At 41.0% G+C, this 23,408-nt stretch overlaps 1 protein-coding gene across 1 annotated transcript in view; it reads right to left on the bottom strand.

Annotated features, from left to right (window-relative positions):
* Window positions 1-23,408, bottom strand: part of pappaa (pregnancy-associated plasma protein A, pappalysin 1a) — a gene marked incomplete at both ends in the record, with an annotated part of 80,029 nt that overhangs the window by 45,277 nt on the left and 11,344 nt on the right. The window contains 7 exons of the mRNA XM_079178476.1: window positions 2,776-2,867; window positions 2,991-3,119; window positions 12,545-13,046; window positions 19,288-19,409; window positions 19,740-19,932; window positions 20,299-20,592; window positions 20,895-21,040. Coding sequence (XP_079034602.1) covers window positions 2,776-2,867; window positions 2,991-3,119; window positions 12,545-13,046; window positions 19,288-19,409; window positions 19,740-19,932; window positions 20,299-20,592; window positions 20,895-21,040 — 1,478 coding nt within the window. The remainder of the gene's footprint in view (window positions 1-2,775; window positions 2,868-2,990; window positions 3,120-12,544; window positions 13,047-19,287; window positions 19,410-19,739; window positions 19,933-20,298; window positions 20,593-20,894; window positions 21,041-23,408) is intronic.

Genomic DNA, 23,408 nt, shown 5'->3' with positions numbered 1-23,408 from the left:
TACCCGCTGAGCCTCCAGGATACTATTCTCCACTATCTCCAATATTTTTGGAAGATGAAGAGAGGACCAGATGAGGAAGGGAGAGGAAGGTAAGGTATAAAAGGTGCAGGAAAAAAGGAGGATACATTCTTTTAACAGACATTCCACCCGGAGTTAAGGTCTGGAACTGGAAGCTTATGGACTGGAGGAAAAGGGAGCAGAGCAGGGAGGTTGCCTGGGCCTCATTGCTCTCAGCCCTCAGCTAAAGCAGTATCAGCCGGTGGGGTTCCAGTTAGGGGGAAAGGCGGCATTCTGTGCCAAGTTGGCCGGGGCCTCCTTCTCGAAATTCCAGCCCTCTCCAGCAAAGCCAAAAACTCAAGTCAGTTCTGTGATCTGGCAATGGTAAAACGAGGGGCTACTGAGGGGGCATACAGAATACGCTCCCGCCAATCACTCAGCAGGAGCAGAGGCAAGGAAGAAGCGAAGGAGCGAGGCATGAGGAAGCTCAAACAGTGGCTCGTAAATTCTGCAGAAGTAATAGGCAGAAAGAGAGCTAAAGAGAGAAGAGGAGGAAAAGGAGAAAGAGAAAGGGTATTGCTGCTTTGAATATGGACAGGGATAGAATATACAGATAATGGAAAAGTGGAAAGGTGATTGAGTCTAAGAGAACAAGCAGAGAGCCCTACATTTGGAGAAAGAAAGAGCGATGAGATGAACAAATATAGATAGAGAGAGAAAAGAAAGGTCCAGCAGCTGTCAAAGCAAACTGTATTGTTCTTTTGTTTTTGTTTTTTTAAGACAGCAACCCAAGCTACACAGACAACATGTCAAAGCCGGGCAAATCTGACCTCCCAAAACCATCACTTTTCTGACAGCTAGCATATGTGAACATGGCTTAAGCATATTGCCTTTCCTTTATGCTTTATCTGCACCTGTGTTTACTGTGGCTTGGCACGGTATTGAGACATAACCACCGGGATTGTTAAGCCAGGTGGGGTCATGTGAAAAGAACTTTGTTGATTTCGTCAATTTCAGATGTAATTCGGCTCAATCGTGTGAATAGCTTATTAAAGCTAATCCAGACTGTAGCACCCTGGCCCTCTTGTACAGTATACATTTCCATCCAACTCCATCTTTCACTAGCCAACACACTGACAAGCAGACACTCCTTCACACATCCAGACAGATGGACAGAAGGTCCCATCATTAAAGTGTCAGATTTCTGTGCAAAACTACAACTTTTCTCAGACAATATCACACACACACACGCACACTTACACACACACTTGAGAAAAACAACATAGCAAATGCAGTCATCTAGCAATCTGACAGGAATTAAGTGGCCACTTCACAGAGGCTGACACGTATGTGCATGCATGCATGTACTGTACATGCACACATACACACAAACACACACACACACACACACACACACACACACACACACACACACACACATGCAATCACAATAGGGGGGCAAAATGATTGTCTACAGCAGGGGAACTGGACAGGAAACATCCATCTGTTCATAAAAAAAAACAACGTAGGAGATGTCACTCAACTATAAAAAATCAGACGACTCACCCTAATAATGATTTCCAGATTTATTTATTTTCTAACAGGAGGTCAAAGTGATTATGATATCTGATAGCCAGTCAAATCCACAGATAAAATAATACCATGGCACAGAAGTACACAGAACTGTAATGGTTTGTAATGAACCGATGGTCAAATCACAACTTGATAAATGTTGCATGTAACATGTACACGTTATTTAAAATGTCACTTTTGGGCAGTGTGACAACCCCTCCCACTCTTGCCACTGTTTGTGACTCCTTGTGTGAGTTTCCTGTTCCTGTTTAGAAGGCAGTCAAAGTGGCAGAGGTGTGTCAATCAAGTCCTCTTAATTGTTCCCCCTGTTTGCTATAGAAGAGGGCAGGATATGTCAGTTCTTTCTCTCTGGCCAAAATCCAATCCGGCCCCTACACCCTCTCCTTAAACATCTCCACTCAGTTCGCGTGGAGGGTCCGCCATATTAAGTGCCGTCCCAAATAAACTAGCAGGGAGCGGAATTTGGGTTATAAAACCCGCCAACGGAGAGTCTACATCGATGCTGACTCAACCAGCTATCCTTACTGACCATGTCTAACTCCGCTTTGTGTTCATCGTCAAACACGCTCCATACAAATGGTTCAATTCATATAGACGTTACCAACTTAAAGGTTATATTATATTTAGGATCAACTATACCCCCGTCTAGTCAGTTGCAGATTTGCTCATTTGATTATTTCAGTTATTTGAGTATTTATTTATAGTTTCCTTGCTTGAGAGAGGGACGTTGCCTACACCCTTGCACTCAATACACCACTGATAATCCTGAATTACTTGTTTCGCCATATTTATATGTGTAGCTAATATGGCTTGAATACATTTGTTTTACTGTAATAAAGAACTGCCTGTATTTGTGTGGTTTCCCTTTTTTGACTGGACTTTGAACTGGTTCATCCCAAAATGTAATCATTCAACATTGTTGATATATTTGAAACAAGTAACACAATATGTAATGTAGAATTGTATCTGTAGTTTTTCCTTTCTCTCATGTTTTCAATAACTTTTCTTTTTGCAAGAAATCAGTTAGAAATTAAAAAAAACTAAGTCAGGGGTTAAAACCCTTGAACAAATGTGCACTGAAGCTAATAACTCTTTTATTTCCAGTATTTTCTTTAAAGACAATCCAGAGAAAGAAATACGTGACTGAATTTTAAACATGGCAACAACTTTGTCCATAGGACTTACCAATACAGTTGAAGAAGGGCTCTTTCTTGCACTGACTGGAGCAGCCATCCCCATTCATGGAGTTCATATCATCACATTCCTCTCCTTTGGCACTAAAAGAAGAGCAGAGAAGGTACTCAGAAAACATCCATAAATCTTTCCGAAAATGCTTCATTGCGCATCCGTGTGCATGCATTTATATATATTTTGATGGTGTGAATGTAAGTGCCTGTTACCTCTGGATCCGTCCATCTCCGCAGTAGGGTGCTCCCAGTTCGTGTATCAGAGGTGGGGAGGGCTCACTCTCACTCCGGCCGGAGATGGTTTGGACCTGGTAAGTGTACTCAACATGTGGCGCCACATCCCTGCACAGAGAGAGGCAAAAATCACAGTATGCCCATGTATTTCAGAATAATGTGAAGCCTCGAAGAAATGTCTGATTAACACCACATCTGAAGAAAGGAGATCAGGAGAGCAACTGAGAAAGATACTCGGACCAGGCCTGTGGAGAACGGGTCGATAGGACTACTGCTCTGTTTGCTAGTGTGTGTGTATGTGTGTGTGTGTGTGTGTGTGTAGTATCAATCTTTATCTTTATGTATCTCAAGTACCACTAGCACCACAGAAATTAGAACACACGTCCTATCCAGTCACTGCATTTACCCTCTTTGGGTCCAGCTTTGTTTTGTTTCCTCATCACAGTGATTCATGGAACCATCATGATGAATACACAATGGTCAGGAGAAATATTGGGGGACTACTCACTTTGTCGGTGTAAGTCGCCATGATGGTTTCTTGAGTCACCATGATAAGGAAGTCTGAAAAAAAAAGTCTGAAAGGAAAAAAAACATAAATGAGAAAACCAAAACCATAAACGAAAAAAAATAACAACCAAGCTGTAAATGAGAAACCTTAAGCAAAGCAACAAAACAAAAGTGAAGAAAAGAGAACTGTAAATGAGAAACAACAGGAGTGCAAGTGAGGGTGCTGTCATTAGTTTTTTATTATTATTTTAAGCTTGCTTTTTTCTCTCTGATCTGTTCTTGTACTACCATCAGGTTTCATAACTTCTGTTGGATGCTGGCTATTTTTTAACTATGGACAGGCTTACTGGTTCCAAACTGCTTCAAGTGAATGACATGAGTCATTCGTATGAATCCACATTATTGTTTAATCTTAACAACTTCCTTAACAGGAAACAAAACTAAGAACAAAAATTAACAAGTAAAGGCAAGCAAAGAATCAGAGATGTTTTGTATTAATTTATCTATCTTGACTATTATAAACAATAAAAACAGAAAAAACGGCTTTTCACACCAGCACTCTCATTTGCAGCTATGTTGTAGACAGTTTTCTTTCCATTTTGAGTTATCATTTTTTTCTTTTTGCTCATAGTTTTGGTTTCTCATTGTCTAGCTTGATTTGTCTCTTATGGTCATGGTTTCTCCTTCATGGTTTCCTTTTTTGGCTTTCAGAGTTTTTGACCCTACATGTTATGTATCCGGGTGTGAGTGTGTACACTAGACCGAAGACAAAGGTTGAGACATTATTCTTTGCCGATTGCATGGTGGAGTGGTGGCTAGTACTCTCGCTTCACAGCAAGAGGGGCCGGGGTTTCCCTCTCTGTGGAGTTTGCATGTTCTCCCCGTGTCGGCGTGGGTTCTCTTTGGGTTCTCCGGCTTCCTCCCACAGTCCAAAGACATGCAGCTTTGGTTAACCGATTACTCTAAATCACTCGTCGGTGTGAATGTGAGCGTGAATGGTCGTCTGTCTCTATGTGTCAGCCCTGCGATAGTCTGGTGTCCAGGGTGTTCCCTGCCTTTGCCCAGTGACAGCCGGGATCGGCTCCACCCCACTGCGACCCTGAACAGGATAAGGTTAAAGATAATGGACGGATGGATGGATGGATGTCAGAGTTCAAACAATCAGGTTTTGGTAAGCGTGACTATATCGGCTCTATAGTGCACTATAGAGGCGACATAGATCCGATATAGAGAAAATGAGTGAGCGCGATACATGCTGTATGTTCTTTATGTTATTCTATGCGTAAGGGGTCAGGAATGCATAAATGTTGTGTATAAACATGGCTAGTATTGGTTAAGTACATGGCAAAAATGAGGTATGGGGGAACAACATCAGTAAATGAGGGTAAATAGGACCGATAGGTTAGCCATAGATCATTTCTTGTGGACCATCAAGTACTATATACCTAATTTTGGAATGCCCTCTTCAATGCGGTAAATGCAGTAACCAGCATGCAGGGAGGCTAGCATACACACATTCTTATGTCCGTTACACAAAGGGACTCACACACATGCACGCACATACAAATACATGATGGCACACACGCAAGATCTTTGTTATTAGTTATTACAGCCTTTAAAAGTAAAACATTGACTCAAAGGTTTCACATACGGCCAAAGATAAAGTCAGCAATCTAACCAGGAAAATGTTTGATTGAAGTGCAGGTAAGATATATAACCTTTTATGAGCTCTAAGTCATTTGGTTTAATATTATTGTCCACTAATCACAGAGTTGGTGGTTTGATCCCTAGCTCCTACTGTCCACATGACAAAATATCCTTGAGCATGACACTTAAGCTCAAGTGCGGGTGAAAGAGTGATATCTACCATTTATATATTAGCAGGGGCGTGGCCAGAGGGGTGGCCCTGCCATCGCCATCTTGGCAGTGGCGAAACTGCCTCCTACCTAACTCTAAAAATGGGCAAAGAGAGGGATCGGTGGCGGAGCTGAAGCAGGCCCGGGTGAAGCAGCAAAGGAGACATCTAGCATCGGGCGACTCAGTCACTAAGAGTGGCCACCATTTAACTAAACATAATTTTAAGCCTTAATATGATTTAAACAAGTGAGTTGTATAAACATTCTCCTTTCATACAGTTTTCATGAATGGGGAAACTAGTTATAGAAACCAAACCGTTTTGCATACAAGGCTGTAAACGTGTTTATTTCTGCTGTTAAGTTGGACATTTTAACATAGGGGTCTATGGGGATTGACTCACTTCTGGAGCCATCCTCAAGTGGCCATTTGTGGGAACTGCAGATTTTGGCACTTTTGTTAGCTTCACTTCTCAGCACTGGAGGTTGCCGCTTGGTGGAAAATGATGTAACTGTATTTCAATCTGTGTGCGAGTTATCATATTTGTAAATGTGTACAAAATTATCTTCTCTAAATTCGTACCGAGATTTCGGAATGGGTACAGGATGTGTAGTATCTGAGTAAACTGCCTGTCACGCACTGAGATCACATTTTGATTTTAAGTGCGACATTGCTGGGCTGCATAGACATACAGTTAAACATAGACACAACACTGGCTTTATCACCGCTGCTCAAGAGACGCTCAAGACATGAGTGTGTGTATTTAAGTGTTGTGTCTATAAGCGATTATAAACCAATGGACAAAAAAATTGAGCGAAATACAACAGAAAGCCTGTTCTGTTCACAGCCTGTTTTATCCTCAGAATAAGGCTTTTCACATTAGGAAAATGTTTAAAGATAGTCACTTTCAGTTGCATGAGAATATCTGATTCTCACATTAATGCCATGTTTGCTTAGATACAAGCCAAAAAATGTTGGGCTTGTAACGAATAACATCCCTGCATAAGTCTGTGCCCCACTTGAGCCACCCCAGCCAAAACGTCTGGACACACCCCTTCATATAATTGCAGTTGAGTGTTCAAAAAACATAGACGAAGACAAAGTTTTAATGAAATAAGCAGGTATTCCGCATACCCGTGTACAAACATATACACCCAAATGCACTGCATTGCAAGAAAGGTGGTAAAGTGAGCGTTTGCTTGCGCATACATGCACTCGTGCTCCTTTCCACACAAACACAAACAGAAGATTTACAACAAGAAAGAGTATTTTCTTCATGACATTTCTGACTATGGTCCTTGGCTTTTGTTTTTCGCTTCATCTTCATTTCTCTTGTGTTTGTTCATCACATTCCCGGCAGAAACAAGTAGACCAAGTTCAAGTTAGCTGTACTCAATTATTAAAACTAATGGACCTAAAGATCATGTAACAAAACGCAAAATGTGTGCGGATGAGATATTTATGTTGGCTTTATTATTATCAACACAGAATGTTTGACCCGACAGACTCTCTTTTATACTTCAGCATGTCCTGTTCTGCAATGTTGGCTCATGCCGGTGTAACTCCAGGCTACACTAAAACATGCCCCCCCTAATTGAATTAGTTTAGCCCCTGGAAAAGTCGAGCTGTGGGAGACTTTATCTTTGAGGAGAGCAAACACACAGAATAGGCGGAAAGAAGAGAAACAGATATTGCTTTGCAGGAAGGCAGCACATGAACTTTCATTTTTATGGATAATGAGAAATTCTGGTTTTCGTAATCCAATGCACAGAAAAGTAATTGCACCGCTTGATCGGGCCACACTGAGAGACATGGTCATGCAAGAACAAAGAGACAAGTGGCTAGATCCGGCTGAGTAGGAGGGAAACGGGGAGAATTTAAAAAAAATGCATAGAGAAAATACAGAGAAGAAATCAAAAGAAGAAGAAACAGAGAAAAAGGGAGGAATAAATGGTGACCTCTAAAATAGGACCTAGAATTGCATATTTAGGGTAGGGGGACATTTGAAAAATGGTTGCATTGTTTGCACGTTCACATTTTCATGACAAGCAATGTCTAGCAGTCCTGGGAATACTGACAGTCCTCTTTCAGAAGCAAATGAGGATGTAGCTTCATGTGAGGTGGATGACTTAGCGCACAACCACTGCCTCCCAGATCACAGGCTGTGTTTTACGTCCATAGTCAACGTTGATTTTCTTTTGCAAGTCTAAATAGGCTAAGAACTAAAAACCAGTCAACATTGTCAATATTGGCCTACTGCAAAACACCTTTTGAACCAGACCAACTTTCTCCTGAAAAATGCCGTTAATATCTTGGGTCGATCTGGACCATTCTCAATTATTTTCCAATACTACGAAACATTAGATGACACTGTGTTATGAATTACTACCTGCTTGGGCCACATAGGCAGCTCCCTCAACCTACCAAAGTGTCTGCATGCCATGATTCTGGACTCACCTGCCCTGTCTAAAATGAGGGCACTGTGGCCTTTCTCTATGGTCCCAGATGAAATGTTTGGGTCGGCTATGAAGGCCAAACGACCTACTTAAAAACTGCCCTGTGTAGGCCTTTGTGCTTCAGCAGTTGAGTATTCGATGGCCAATTTGTCAGAGTTCGCACCATGGCACCAAGTGTTTCTAAACAGATTGCAGAGATTATTTCAGATGTATACAGATCCAAGGACATATCCATGCTCCACTCCACGAGTAGGGTTTTGACATCCTGTGCTGGACTAAGTATGCTGAAAAGCAACATATTATATTACCTGGTTGTCATAATGCTAAAGGGTCAAAAGTGCAACTCCTCATAGCGTGATAACAACTCTTTAAATGTAGCTCTCAACCTGTTCCCAATTAGGTGCATGCTTGATTCCACCTGACCTCACTGCTAATAGCCATGCTGTGTTAGACGCTGCAGTTGGCAGCAGGGAAGAATGAAGTAGAGGAAGGGCTGCATATATATATATATATATATATAGGCATATTTGACGTGTGTGTATGTATGTAATGGACAATATCCTGTGACATGACTTCCAGCAACCAACCAAGCAACCATAATACCACACTTTGTATCTGTAACTGACTAGATAAGATATGTATCTGATCTGAGATGCAGCTCATACTACAAAGGACTTTACTCCAGTCGCAGAGATGTCACATGATAAGATTTCACTATTGGTGCCTCTTTGTGCATCCAGACATTCTTCTCAAGACCCCTCTAGGAATCGAGGTTTTATCTTGGCTCATGCTCAAACTCAGACGCAAGGCACTGTAATATGCCTTTCAAAGTGTTTTGATAGCACCAGGTGATTACACATGGAAGCATGTGCTAATGTATGTGCCTGCTACTGAGCGCAAGAAGAGAGTTGGTGTGTGTTTGTGTGTGTGTGTGTTCCTGTCTCTACTAGTGTGTGCACGAGGCTGTGTGAGCATGCATATGGATGTGTTTCCGTTCTGTAGCTGCTTGTTGTTCTTGGCTGAGAGATCGTAGATGAGAAAAGCAGATACATTTAAGGAAGTTGAGAAAATATCTTAGATTGAGCATGAAGAACAACAAACAGGGCTATGCTCTTTCTGGCAGCTAACATGCATTTGTGGTTTTACTGCTATTCATTTTATACCTATGGTATGTCTAACAAGCCAATGCTACAAGTTTAGACCTAAAAGAAGTGATTTAAAAAAGAAACATACTAGATGGGTGAAGTTTGCTGTTAATATTGCAATTGACTGCGGATAGGTCTGCTAATTGCCTAAATTACAGCTAATTGTTATCTTAACATGAAAAAGACACAGCTATCAACAGTGCAGCCCTCTGCCCAACTTTCTTCTTGAACATCCCCACCAACACAAACCCACTTCTGATATCCAATTTGTTAGAGTAGTCCCAATTCATTCTTATATGATGTCCTTTCATAGGATACAGGGGGCTGGAGAAATTCTGGTAAGTGCACCAGACAACCCATGACTACCCACGAGGACTACACTGTTCACTCTGTCTGCAACTCATGAATATGGTTCATATTAGGAGGATTTCGCAAGGCTCATTTATAATGTCCAACATGTTATGGAGAAGAGAAGGGGTGGTCGGCCTGTTATGAAAAGAAGAAACTGTTAAGCAGTAAAACTAATGAGTGATGAGAGGGATTGAAAATTTACGGGGAGTAAAAAGAAAAAAGGGTTGCCAAAACATTCATAGTTTATTTAATATATTGATTAATTTCTTACAAGTTAGTCGAGTAACATCAAATCAAAAATGATTACTTCTTAGATAGGAAATATCTTATTGTTTATATTGGCATGACCAATGAACCAAAATTGTCCCGCGGAAAACTTTTTATTCCAAGTAATAACTGAATTTCCCAAACAAATGTTAAGTTTGCTCTACACTTAAGGCTGCGGTATGCTAAAAAAGAACTACGTTGTTTGATACGTCGTTCACCCATGTTCGCAGGCAAAAGAGTTTATAGCTGTTGGGAATGGGCACACATGAGTGCCTTCATAGTGTTTTACTGATTTGTATACACAAACAGTGAACACGTTGGAAATAGTTGTGTAAAAAATGAAAAAAAGGAGCCAGTGTCAGAGTATACTGGCGCCTTTTTGACACACGCAGATGATACTCACAATGATGACTGCCAGAGCGCAGCGCTATTTATCACCAGAATAGCCAGAAAGTGTATAGCTAAAGAAACAAATCTAGAATCTTCACTTTAAGAGGTGACATGTGCTAGTCTAATTTCTCAATCAGCAGCAGAGTAGTTAAGGGATAGATGGAGGGTATAATGTGGAAGAATTGTGCAGAACCAGGGTAGAGTCAGATTACAGAGGGGTATGGGGTGGTAATGATGCTGGGGGGGGGGGGGGGGGGGGGCTAACCTCTCTCTCTTTTGGCTGGGAGGTCTCTTCACATCAGCTCTGTGATATGCTTTGACTGAATGACAGCTCTGAAACCCACATCAGGAAGAGGATTAGCCGATAGGCTGGGGGTGCCTCAGAGGGATGAGGTCAAACTATCTCAATCCTCCTACCCTCTCTCTTCATACTTTCTCGACCCCCTAAGGTTCTCTTCCATCACCTATTGCCCCCCTTGAGCCTAGCGATGATTTACCCCCAACTTGTCCAGCCTGACGCCCAAGCATCTCATCTTCACTTGACCCTTCTTACTCCCCACCATAATTTACTCTGTCACCCTGACCTCCCAGCCCTCAGCCATTCCAAACTAACCACCACCCATGGTTGGAGCCAAGATCGTCAGTTTTCCTCTTGCTCAGTTTGCCCCTGCACAAATGAAGGCCAGTGGCAGGTCAATCAGTCACCTCAACCAGGACCTCCATCACTCTATCCAACCCCGTGGAAACATGTTGCAAGAAGAAGCAGCTTACTGTGTGGTCAACAAAAGCATTTCAGCAGCTGCACCAAGGCAGTCAAACAGAGCACTTCACATTGGATTTGTGGCATGCTAAAACATCGAAGTGAACTTTGCTCTTTACTCCACCAAGTCAAAGGCTATGTTTGTTTTCAGACAGTGAGGATGATGGAGCATTATCTTAAACTCAGATCCCAGAGCATATAATATCTAATTCTTTTCTTGAGTGACTCTTGGTGCTCCTGCTGCCGGTATCTTTCTTGTAGAATGTTTTTTTGGGGATGAAGAATGCCACATTAGTACTACGTACTGGAACCTGTTTGCATTTCACTTACTTGGTTTGGGTAGTGCCATGACATGCAAACAGACCCTTGTGCATAGTAATACACTCACAGACTGCTTCCCCTTTATCAACATCATAAGTTAGATATAAAGGCTAATGTCTATTTGATCAACAACCAAAAGTAACTCGTAAAAACGTTGAAAGAAAACTGCAAACTGTTCCTATAGCACGTTTCTTTCAATTGTGTGTTTTTATCTTGTCAATTTTTGTTTTTATGTTTTGTTCCAAACTGGTTTTAGGTAAATTATCTAAAAGGTGAAAGATACAATATACTTCTCAACGGCGACAGCGAGTGGAGGCTCATAGCTAACGGTGCTAAAAGGGTGCCATCCCGGCCATATCAACAAAGCAAGTAAAAGCTCAGATTACAACACACACAGAGGGAGAGTGACGTCATTCTCTGCTCAGGTAGACATTACTAGATATATATAGCATATATTTTTGTTATTGTTACACTTAGTGTTAATTTCAGTGAGTTAAAGACCTTTTAATGGTTGGAACACACATACTTGCTATTAAACCTATCTGACCATTTAACAGAGATAAGATCCCATGTGCCCACAGGAAATAGTCAGCCAGGGCCACTGACCAATACCACTGGAATGCAACCACAGCTAGTGAAATACGCCACAGCAGTGAAACTACCTCCAGCACATCAGCGATCGCGGAAGTTTGCCAAAACCCCCAAATAAATGAATCCCTACTGCAGACAGCCTTCGGACACAGCATTGCCACCAGGAAGTTGTGTGCGGACACTTTATGGAACTTTAGTATCATCACTCCATCTTGCATGACATGCATACTCACCCTTTTGGCTCTTATCAAGCACTTTCCTTCTCATGTGAACCACGCTGACGGAACGATAGTGAGATGGCACAACACGCAGCAGTGCCATGTATAGCACAATCTTTATCGACTCAGCACATTCCATGAAAGCAAAGCATTTAACTCTCACCACAGTGTGCAGATAATACCTTTAACAAGCCATCTGTTTGCCCTTGCTTCATGGAACATGGGAAAAAACAAATGTGGGCAATGGCTGACCTGTGACTTAGGAAACAAATGTTTGGCAGTAGATTAGAAACTGCAGAAGCAGTGGTGGCTTGCTAGTGCTCCTGGGGGTATTGAAAAGGATATCTAGTATTACAAGAACATATTTTTGTGGATAGTTTCCACAGATAAATAAACACCTTCTTACTGGCGTGTCCAAAAAAAGAAAAAAGAAGCAATTACATCACTATAAAGCAGGGAGCTAAACTGTGTTCAGCAATTCTCAACTTCTAAATAAGAAAGACGGATAAAAACCAATTGTTTGAAAAGAAAAAAATCCACCTTTGCTCGGAGGAAAGATTGGTCTTTCTACAAAAAACAAATTTTACTTGATATGTTGTTTTTTTCTCAACTCAGGAAGACATGAATCTATTTCTGCACTCACACAAAAGTATTCACCTACCAGGTCACTCACCTGTCTGTATATCGGCGGGTAGGTTCATTCAACATCAGGCCATGTTGTGCATGGGTGAAGGGTGGTTGGCGCAACAGCCGGTAGCGTAGTGGTTGGCAATGCCGACAATGCATGCAGTCTGGCTTGGATGCCAAGAGGGTGGCATCAATCTCTAGGTGTTGTTCCATGGTGAAAAACTGTACCCCATAGACCTTTTCCTCTATGTCTAGCTTCAGAGTCAGTGGGGTGTCACAGAAGACATTACTGGGGCCCAATGAAATGTTGTTCCCACTGACAGTCAGGAGCAAGATGTTATGGATAGCTGGCAGTGCTGTTTCCTCGGGGCTGAAGAAGGTGACCCACACAGTCAGGGAGTCCGGTACCAGCGGGTAGGGGAACTCGAGCTGAAGCATGCAGCCCTGGAGAGGGCACTCCGACAGGCCGACAACACCTTGCTCAATTCCTGCATTTGGGCTCCAAGTGCGCACACTTGGCTCACAGACCTGCTCCACATCTGGAGGGCCTGTGGGTACAAGACAGACACAACAAATTTACATTAAATAGAGACAATAAGCAAAAGTCACCAATTCATTTCCTATATTCACATAATGAACTAGAGACCATCTTGCAAGGGGATCACTCTTGCCGCGATGCCAAATTGTATACAAATAGTATATGGTACAGGTCCTTGAATTCCTCAAAGGATGGAGAAAAAAAAAAAGGTAGAGCAGGTAAAACTGTAATTTCTATCCAAATTGTAAAGCTAATATCATTTTTATGAATGCTGACAGATCAAGAATGTGCATCATGGGATCTTTTTAGTGTATCTACACTTCTTGCAACATCAAGGTAAAGGTGAAACTGAGAGTTCATTGTGAGTCCATCTGCAGAGGAAAGGCAGAACTGAGGTGTGTACCTTCTGAGAGGGGCCTGTGCAGGGTTCTCACTTCAGCACAGTCATTACAACCTCTAACAGTCACACTCCAGCCATATTTGGAGTCCACACACAGCTAACTCGCATTATCCCAAGTGACGTACACTAACATTCATCAAGCACTTTTAGAAGCCAGCAAGCAGCAGACACTATGTTCTCCCTCGATTTCCTTTTGTGCATTTCCAAGCTGGCAACCAACGAAGCCATTTGCTAACCTCATTTCTGGGCACCGTGCAAAATTCCAGTGTTTAATCAAGTGAGGACTGAATATGGTTTCCAAGCCACATTATCTCAGCACATTTATTATTTTACTGTAAGTGTGTGTGTGGCCAGAGTGGAGGTGAATTAAAGAAAAAGAGAAAGAGAGACAGAGAGAACGAGAGGGAGGGAGAAAAGGGGGGGGGGGGAGAGAATGAACTAAGATACTCCAAGAGCTTGGCTTTGCTCGGCTTATGTAGTCCTGGCTTTCTGTGTACATTTTCATTGAGTTTGCAAGGAAAGGAGCTGTAGCCACTGAAAATATTTTGTAATGTCAGCTGTTATGATGGGCCTGCCTCCTGCTCTGGCGCTGTTGCTAATGTGGTTGGAGATTTAAGAGGAGACAGAATAGGAGTGTCATCCACTGTGTAACCTGAGGCAATGTAAACTGTATTTCAAAGATGCAAAGATGTAACTATAATTGGCTGAACAACCTGTGCAAGCAAAGGGTTTGAAATTCAATATTAAAACCACAATATTTTATATTTAATTTTCTGCTTAATTATAGACGGAGCAGCTACCTTTGTCAGGTAATCAAAATTCCCAATGACAAGATAAATGCTATATTTCATTTCAGATTCACAGACGCACACAGCTGCCCACAAAATAATATCAGCAGCTTACTGCTACATAAACAGCCAAGCTCCGAAGTGTTTGACCTATAATTCCCTTAGTGCAAGGTGAGGGGGCCCCAAGGTGACTGAACCATCCAGACATAAGCTTTGAATATGAGCCATTCATTTGCTGTTGATTAGCTGAACCCATCTGGGCAATAGACTGACGACAAAAACACCATTTCTATAAAAACTGTGGAGTAATTGGCGCTAGCCTCAACGTAAACCATTCTCTCTCAAAGCTCTTCAGTATCATGAACATAGGTAGAGGATGGAGAAATGCGACTGTAGTGATCAGTATTGGTATCCTTCATGAAAAGGAAGCTCACTGCTGCTTTTAGAGTACACATTGAGAATAACGGAATAGTGGGAAATCAGGTGGACGGTGGGCCTCTATGTCCCAGTACACATTAAATAATAGAGATGGAAAAAATATATATTAAATAACAAATCAAGATTTCTTTATCATTTGAAAAAAGTTGTATATTGTGATGATGACCTCAGAACAGATGGTAATATTTGTGTTTAAACAAGTATTATTGGACTAGAGACCTGCAATTTCGACTGTGGCCAAATTAGTACAAAACCAAGCACTATTCCTGAGGACTGGGGATATGGTGGAAGCTGTGTGTGTGTGTGTGTGTGTGTTTGTATGTGCTTCTGTGTGTATGTGTTTGCCCTGTCAGTCTCTCAGTTGTGTGGTGCCAAGTGGAGACACAGACCAGAGAGAGCAGACAGGCCACAGCAGGATGAAGTGTGCCTTGGGCTGCATCCATTCAAAATCCGGCACCTTCCTGCAGGTTTGTGAGGAGGTGTAGATGTGTTTATTTGTGCTTTAGAACGTAACAGCCGAAAAACAATCAGAAAATAACGTTATATTCTTCTGATTCAATACTTTGTTCTCACTAACGGCGGCCCCCCCTCTTCATTCACTTTCTAGCTCGCTTGACCATCACTGCGAGGGGAGATTTTTGAATGCTGTATTAACAAACTATCTATTATCTGATCAGCAGCTGTGCTTTTTCACGCACAAGTAAAGATACAATTCTGATACTGTGCCGTTGTAAAGCAAGGATGATCAATGTTTGATTCAACTTACGGAAGTATAACTCCACGATAGATGCTTGTGCATGCAGACTATCCAGTCCTAATCCTTCTGCTCTGGAGAATTGTACTGATCCACAAAAAGTCCAGAGAGCCGGATGAATAAACAGACAGGGATATGTCCGGGCATGCACGCGTTATGCTTTCTAAGAAGTGTCTGGCTCCAGCCCTTACTATCAATGACTCACTGTCACACACTTTCTCACTTTCGAAGGAAGACACTCTACTGCTTGAGAATCAGGTTCATTTTTGTTGTTACATTTTTTTTTCTACTGATTGATAGATAGATAGATAGATAGATAGATAGATAGATAGATAGATAGATAGATAGATAGATAGATAGATAGATAGATAGATAGATAGATAGATAGATAGATAGATAGATAGATAGATAGATAGATAGATAGATAGATAGATAGATAGATAGATAGATAGATAGATAGATAGATAGATAGATAGATAGATAGATAGATAGATAGATAGATAGATAGATAGATAGATAGATAGATAGATAGATAGATAGATCAATGTCAGGCAGACAAACCCTGGCATCACATAAACTAGCAAAGCCAGTCATAATAATATCTTTGACCTTAACATATAGACACACATGCCTGCTGTTAAGACTTATTGAGTTAATCCATACATATTTACACATAAACGCAAAGATTTTGTGTATTCCATATATTGCAAAGGCATATAAAGACTATTATTTTGTATGTGCATCTCCGTGTGCACATACAAAATAACAGGAACGTGTGTACACATAGAGCTACACACACATTCCCACACACATGTTGGCGAACATACACATGCTGGACCTTTCACTTCCATTCATGCACACTGCTGTTTTCAATCAACTCAGGATCCTCCCTTGAGATTGTCACTAACCGCATGCAATTCTCCCAACTATCTTGGGTGGTTTCCACCCCACCCAACCTCTCTTACCCTCTTCCCTGAATCTATATCCATGTGTGTTTGGCTTTTTTTTCATTCTTGCTTTTTTTTTGTCCAGCCATATTTCTCCAGGCCATAGAATAGTAAAAACGTATGAGAGGTTGTCTGGCTCTCTTTGACCTCACCATGCCAATATTTCTTTGTCAAGTAGGGTGAGGACACAGCAAGTCCTTATAACAGGTGCCCAACACATTTTAATTCCAACATACTGACGCTTGGTCAGACCCCTTGGCATTACTTTCTAACTCACCGGGTAGCCCAGCGCATTGCTGCAGTAAACATGTGGTTATCGTTGTGAATTTAAACAAAAACACACTTAGGTTTAGGCAACTAAACCTCTTATTTCGGTTTGGAAAAACATCATGATTGGGCTTAAAATAAGTACGTGAACTTAGGTTTAGGCAACGAAAGCAACAAAGTAAAATGTAAACAACGTAACATAAGTACAGAAAACACATCACAAACATCACTAACGTAACTTCAAAATCATTTTTTCAGTCTATATCATCACACTCCCGGAGCATTTTCTCTGAGCGTTTAACAGTGACGCGGATGGGCTTACATTGTTGTTACTTGAAGGCCCGGTGCTGCTCATAAATATCAGACGCCAAAGTAAGTGTCAAAGCATTGGTATTTGATGCCCGGGGGAATAAGAACGGGCTGAGGTGCCATGAGTATGCATCAATGCTGATGAATCCACACGTGCACAGTCACACAAGTGCTTATGTTGACACGCTTATCTTGCAATATGTTATGCCAATAGTTAATAGGCCAATGCTTACAGAATGTTAGCGTAGTTTGCCAGTGTCTATTGGAAGTTACTAACTGTTGGACACATATGCGCCATCACAGTAGGAAACGGCAGCTGTGGTATCCAGTGAGAAACTGGCGCAAGCAGCAGAGGGACAGGGAATGGGGAGCTGCCACAAACAGGGACCCCTTCCAAGAGGGAAAATAGAGTACAGTTTACACACACAGCATGTTAGACAAGCCCAGACTTGCCTCTGGTACATACACTATAGTCGGTGTGAAGGCAAGGTTCAGTGACTTCAGAAACTTTAGCACATCCACATATACACACACACACACACACACACAGACTCAGTCAGACAACGCAACACAATCAGAGATAGAATTGTATCTCTAAATTGAATTGTTCTGCATAGTATAATTGTGGTTGATATAATTAATATTGTTGTGTTGTGGTTAGATTACTATATTATTTATTTATTATATTATTATTATTATTAATCAACGATTTTCACATGGAAGCACAAATTGATCCAGTTGACGAATAGTAATCGAGTAATCTACAAGTACATTTGATTGAGGACTCATTAGAACGCGGCTTTATTGTAAAACCAAGATTTAAAAGGTCAAGTACTGGATGGCCTTATTGTGATAAGACTGTGACTGTTCCACTTCTCAGTTATAGATGCTGAGAGTAGACTGTGCACAAACTATAACTTGTTAGAAGCCTAACATTAATTTGAACTTATGTTTGAGTTTACTGGCAGTGAATAGCTGCATGAAATGCACTAAATGCACTCACTAATTGGACAGCCTGACCATTAAAGTGAATACAAGATGCATCTCAAAACTGTGACAAGTTCTTTTTACCAACACGATGATCGCACTTTTAACAATTTTACATTTCAGTAATCAGTGGATTCAGCTGTTTGGTGATTTTCAGGAGTTTCAGCTGAATAATAAGCTAGCTAGCTGGCTAGTAATAAGCTAGTTTACTTAATTGTAGCTTGTGCTCAGCTTACATAGCAGTGTTTAGTGTAGCAATTTTGTTAACATTATTTTATTTAGGAGGGTTTACCCAAGATAGGTTTGTCAAATTCATGGGTTGGTCCTTGTCATATTTAAATTTGCTAGCTTGTAAAATATGGCTGCCAGATGCTCTTAAAAACACAGGCTCGCTTTATAACCAGGCAGCAACCTCTGGTTCTGACGAGCAAAGCCGAGGCAGAAGTGTCTTAAAACTTGCATTTCTGTTTACTGGCCAGCAGGGGGCGTGCTCCTCTGGTTGCAAAACGAAGTCAGATTGTATGGAAGTCTATGAGAAAATGACTCTACTTCTCACTTGATTTATTACCTCAGTAAACATGGTAAACATGACTTTATGGTCTCAATCGCTATTTTCAAGTCTTCTTTAATTAATACAGCATGATGTTCATTTATGGTCCCATTTAGAGTAAAATGGACCATAAAGTGGAGTATGTTTTAGGGCGGGCTTACTGTGATTGACAGGTCGCTGCCGTTACCAGAGCCATATACGGCGTCTCTACGTCACTCTTCCACATTCCAAATATGACAACTTCTGTTCACTGGTTGCAAAAAGCCAAAATGGCAATGCACGTAATACAAGATGGCAATGGCCCAATCGCCGAACTCAAGGCTCCATAACGGCAGGCCACAAACTAATGAGTGCCGTCACGATGACTATGTCTACTTCCTATATACAGTCTATGTCTACAACCCAGCTGATACTAGCTTGCTCCATTTTAAGCACATGTCTGCCTTTGTGAATAAGCAAATGTGAAATCCTATCCAGGGGGAAAAAAAATGTCCCAAATTCAGGCCACCACTATACAAATCAGGATTACAGCTAAGACATGATCTTTAACCTTGGTTTCGAGCCTGAGCCCTCATATGGAAATTGTGGTACCATGGAGCGTCATCCATTGGGAAGTGACCTCCTTGATCCTTCCATGTTGTCCCACGGCCCAAGTGTCGTGAATCCAGTGAGTCATTTGCATTTTTTTAAGTTGAGTCAGTCAGAAACATTTTTGCATGTCACAGTATTGACTTAGAAAATCAACAACAAGGTCACACCTGACCGCTGCCAAAAAAACACACAAAGTATACTATATAGTATCATACTGTACCTTCAGCCTCTCGTGGGGACCAGTGTCCTGAAGGGGCACACGGTCGTGGGGAGGAGGAGTTGGAGGCATACTGCAGTAGAACTCTGCCCTCAGTGCATTTATCACACACTGATCCCACTTCTCTAGGAAACCAACAGACAGGCACAGCAACCAACTTAGATACAGACCAAATACATGAAATGTATACAGTAAAGACAATCACGTTTATGTCAATATGTTTTCGAATTATGTGCCAAATAATGGGAGTGTAACAAAGTTTTAAGATGCTGCTATTTGGCTCACTTTTAGTTGTTTTAGTCTGTAAAAAAATGTGACATTAAATAACCCTGCTTGTTATAATAACCTAAACAATATTCAATAATGTAATTCATCTCTTTCAACTTTATTACCATACACAAGTTCATCAGCTTGATGAGTCTGTTTGATGAAGTTGTGTACGTAGCTCATTTCACCTGTTGTAAAAGTGTCCAGAAATCGGTGGAAACCATTCCAGGGTGATTGAATTATGATGCTGCTCAACCACTTGAGGGGACATTGGCACTGGAGGAGGTTTGGAAGCGGGTTGCCATGTCTGGTAGATGAGGTCCAGGTAGCAGTGCATCCTAGCCACCTGGTTCAGCGTGAAGGAGTCTGTACAGGCATCATCTGAAAGTAGCAAATGTAGGTGGTCGTCATTGGATTTTGGATTGATCAGAAAAGGGAGAAATTAAATGACTCCACTGGTCTAGATCCCATGAAAACTAATATATAACACCTCTTTGAATTTAGCAGTGTCTTTCTTCCCATTTAAATATGACAATAAAAAACATTTCACTTTTTCACAAGTGACATGAAAGGATGTGCCCCCTGCTGGGTTTTTCCCATGAAATGTCCCTGCTAAATTCCACATCCGTCTCAGTATGCACACAGACTCAACAAATTCCTCTACGGGATCTCTGTGTGTCAGTTTTATGTGAGAGGTAGCGTTTTGCCCAGCTAAGTAGCAAAACATATGTGGAGGCTCCATCTCACCTGCATAGCTCATGTAGTTGTTAAACGGCGTGTGTGTGAAATGCCGACAGCCACAGGTTTCGTTGCCAGGTTCAGGATCGTGGCAGCCTTTGTATTTGGGAGTGGGGTTGGTGTCCGCACACAGATCTCCAGTATCCATTGAAGGCTCAGTCTCCAAACATGCATCATTACACGACTCGATCTCTGATATACCTCGAAACACGTGATAAAGTCCAAGACTGTGACCGATCTCATGTACCATTGTGTCAGTGTGACCGAATGTACCATAGAAGGAAGGGTTCAGAACAATTCCACCTGAGAAAATGAGGAAGAAGACGTGCACATGTAAACACTCAAGTATATGTGCACACAACACAAAGCCTATTCCTAGTGTAGTGTAAAGTAATTGTGGAACTGGAATATAATTCAGACAATGCATTATTAATGGGCCTCCGCAGCTTCATTATCACCTTTTTCCCTGTAAGAGCTGTGATTGAGAGAGAAACTGCTTGGGGCTTGAATTACTCAAAATCAACAATCTAGGCTGCCAAAGACAGGATGCGTGTGCATGTGAGTTTGCATGCATGCATGTATGTGTGTATGTGTTCGTCTTCTACCCAAATGTGTGAGGGCCTCTTTGTCCCATGGCCAAGTGGCAACCCCCGCCAGATCTTCATCAGAAGAATTGGCAAAGAAGACATTCAGGTGAGTTGAGCCATCCAAATGTAGAATCTCTTTCAGCTCTTTAACATCCAAATAAGCTCTGGAAGATAAAAAGCATGAGAAGAAAAACAGTATTTCACATTAGCTCTACAATGAGGAAGTGAGTGAAGATTTCACTAAGGCAAAGTTTTATAAATAACAACAGTGTTCCGAGCCAAAAAGAGCTTACGTAGTGTTATATATCAGGAAGACAGAGCTCAGGATTAGGCCCCTGTTGAATTTAAATTCTTATTTAAAGTGTATTGCAATGGCCCTTAATCTAACAGAATTGACCCTGTGAGGTTGAAACCAGTTGGTGTTTAATTAATCAATATGCCCAAATAAATAAAGACTTAATATAACCTCTCTCTTTGCTCAGCCTAAGAGACATTGTGTCTAGAAGTCCTGGCACAGTGATTGTGCACCTGCAGTCTGGTTATGATTGGTGTCAGATAAGGCCATAGTACTGTGAATTGGGCTGGTATCAATTTTGACCACTCACATCGTCTTCTTTTTTCCTCCATTATATTTCATTGCAGTTGCTCCTCATTTACAGTACACTTTATATACAATACCCCAAATGTGCAACTATGGGCATTTAGTGCTTCTCATTTGTGGAGACACAAAATGCCAATTCGCAATGTTTTTATGTCCATAATGATGTCGGATGTTTTATGTTGGACGACAGCAAATCATGTAATAACCAGTGCAATCTATTTTTGTATTTTTATTATGTCTTTGAGGATCCCCCTAAGTGTGTGTCTTCTTCATTTCCACATACAGTGATGTCATGGCAAGCTACACCAAACAGGTGCTGGTGGGAATAAATCTGCTTTTTCAGTGGGGCCAAAAATAATCTGGGATTTTTGGACATTTTGTGACATTGCTTAATGTTTTTCATGGTTTTACAGGCTGTACTGCAATAAAATGACACTTTTTTATTTTATTACAATGGACTCCTGAGTGAAATTAACAGTGAATGACTCCTGCCAGGTTTATGCATATGTTATTTGACAAATATTCCGACATCTCCCTGACACAGTGTTTTGTCTCAGCCATGGGAATACTAACGGCAGCACTAACGACTGCAAGTGCAATCACTCAACACAATGAGATCTTTCCAAGCAAATCATTCATTTTATGAACACATCAAACATGGGTCCGTGGCTAGTGGTCCTGGCAAACAGCATCAACAAGCTCAGTTCTCTTTGAAGAGTCAGTAATCTGTTGCATATGCTGAAGTGATGGTTTATTCCTTTTCGTTCACGTATACACGCTGTGGAAATAGATATGATACGAAAACAAGTTTATCAGACACAAAACACGGAATTGTCCCTATTGGCACAAATTAGATCCTCTTTGGATGTTTTGACCAAATTTGTGTGACCCACTTATCAGCGCTTTGGTTCGTACTATTATTTTGTATGTGCTTAGATCATAACAATGCGTGTGATAACACTGAGGCTAAAACAACATGCCTTTACTGCCCCTGACCCTACAGCAGAAGAGTACACTAAGTTATTTTACTCTTCCTTTTCTTTGGTTGGATGTGTACTTACTTGTAAAATAACATGCACTTCATGCTGCTCTGATATTTTTTGTGAATAGTACCCTGTGTCTTTGATAGTTGACAAATGATTGTAAAAATGAGATTAGGATTAGGAATGACACTTTGTATGCTATCAGTGAAAATGCTTTGCCATATAATAGAGACTGGTCATATCTTTATTTATTTAAGAAGGAATTTTATAAAGATGCCATCTCAATAGCGCAATGTTTCAATTTGATCAATTCCATATATCATAAATACAAAAGATCTTGTCTGTAAAATGAATTGATAATTTCAGACAATCAAGGTCTACTGAGGTCACACTACCAACCCTTAAAACATATACTTATAATCAATCTTTGTGCTACATCATTTGGAGTACCTATCATGCTTTGTGCACATCACATCTGTCCCACTTAAGTAAACTCAGGTAAATACAAGGATAAAAGAAAACATTTCAAAGACTTGTGCCTTTGTGAAGTGCAAAATCCTAGAGTGTACTATTTATATTTACTCTTCCACTCAACAACTGAAATAAAAGAATATTTAAACTATGTTTTGAATTCTTGTAAAGTCATAAGGTGGTGTACAGTTCCACTGGACAAAGCCACTTGACTTGATTTAATTTGATTTCTTTCACATACAGGCTAAAGGGGTGAGGTTATCACTGATGGTAAAGCCTACACACTGGAAAACAAATTCACTATTTTGCCTGTTTTCATTTAACTATTTTCCGATAAACTGCATTTAGCAAGAATCTATGGCACGCAACACAATTTATGATTAATGGCCCTGTGATAACATAAATATCCACATAAACAGCAGCTCAAACTAGAAGGTATAAAATGTGACATCTTCTGATTTGATCTAAATTATAGTG

Source organism: Pholis gunnellus (assembly GCF_910591455.1).
Source record: "Pholis gunnellus genome assembly, chromosome: 18".
In the NCBI taxonomy this organism is placed as follows: Eukaryota; Metazoa; Chordata; class Actinopteri; order Perciformes; family Pholidae; genus Pholis; species Pholis gunnellus.
Note: the sequence above shows the minus strand (reverse complement) of the source record. Positions and strands in the feature narration are given on the sequence as shown.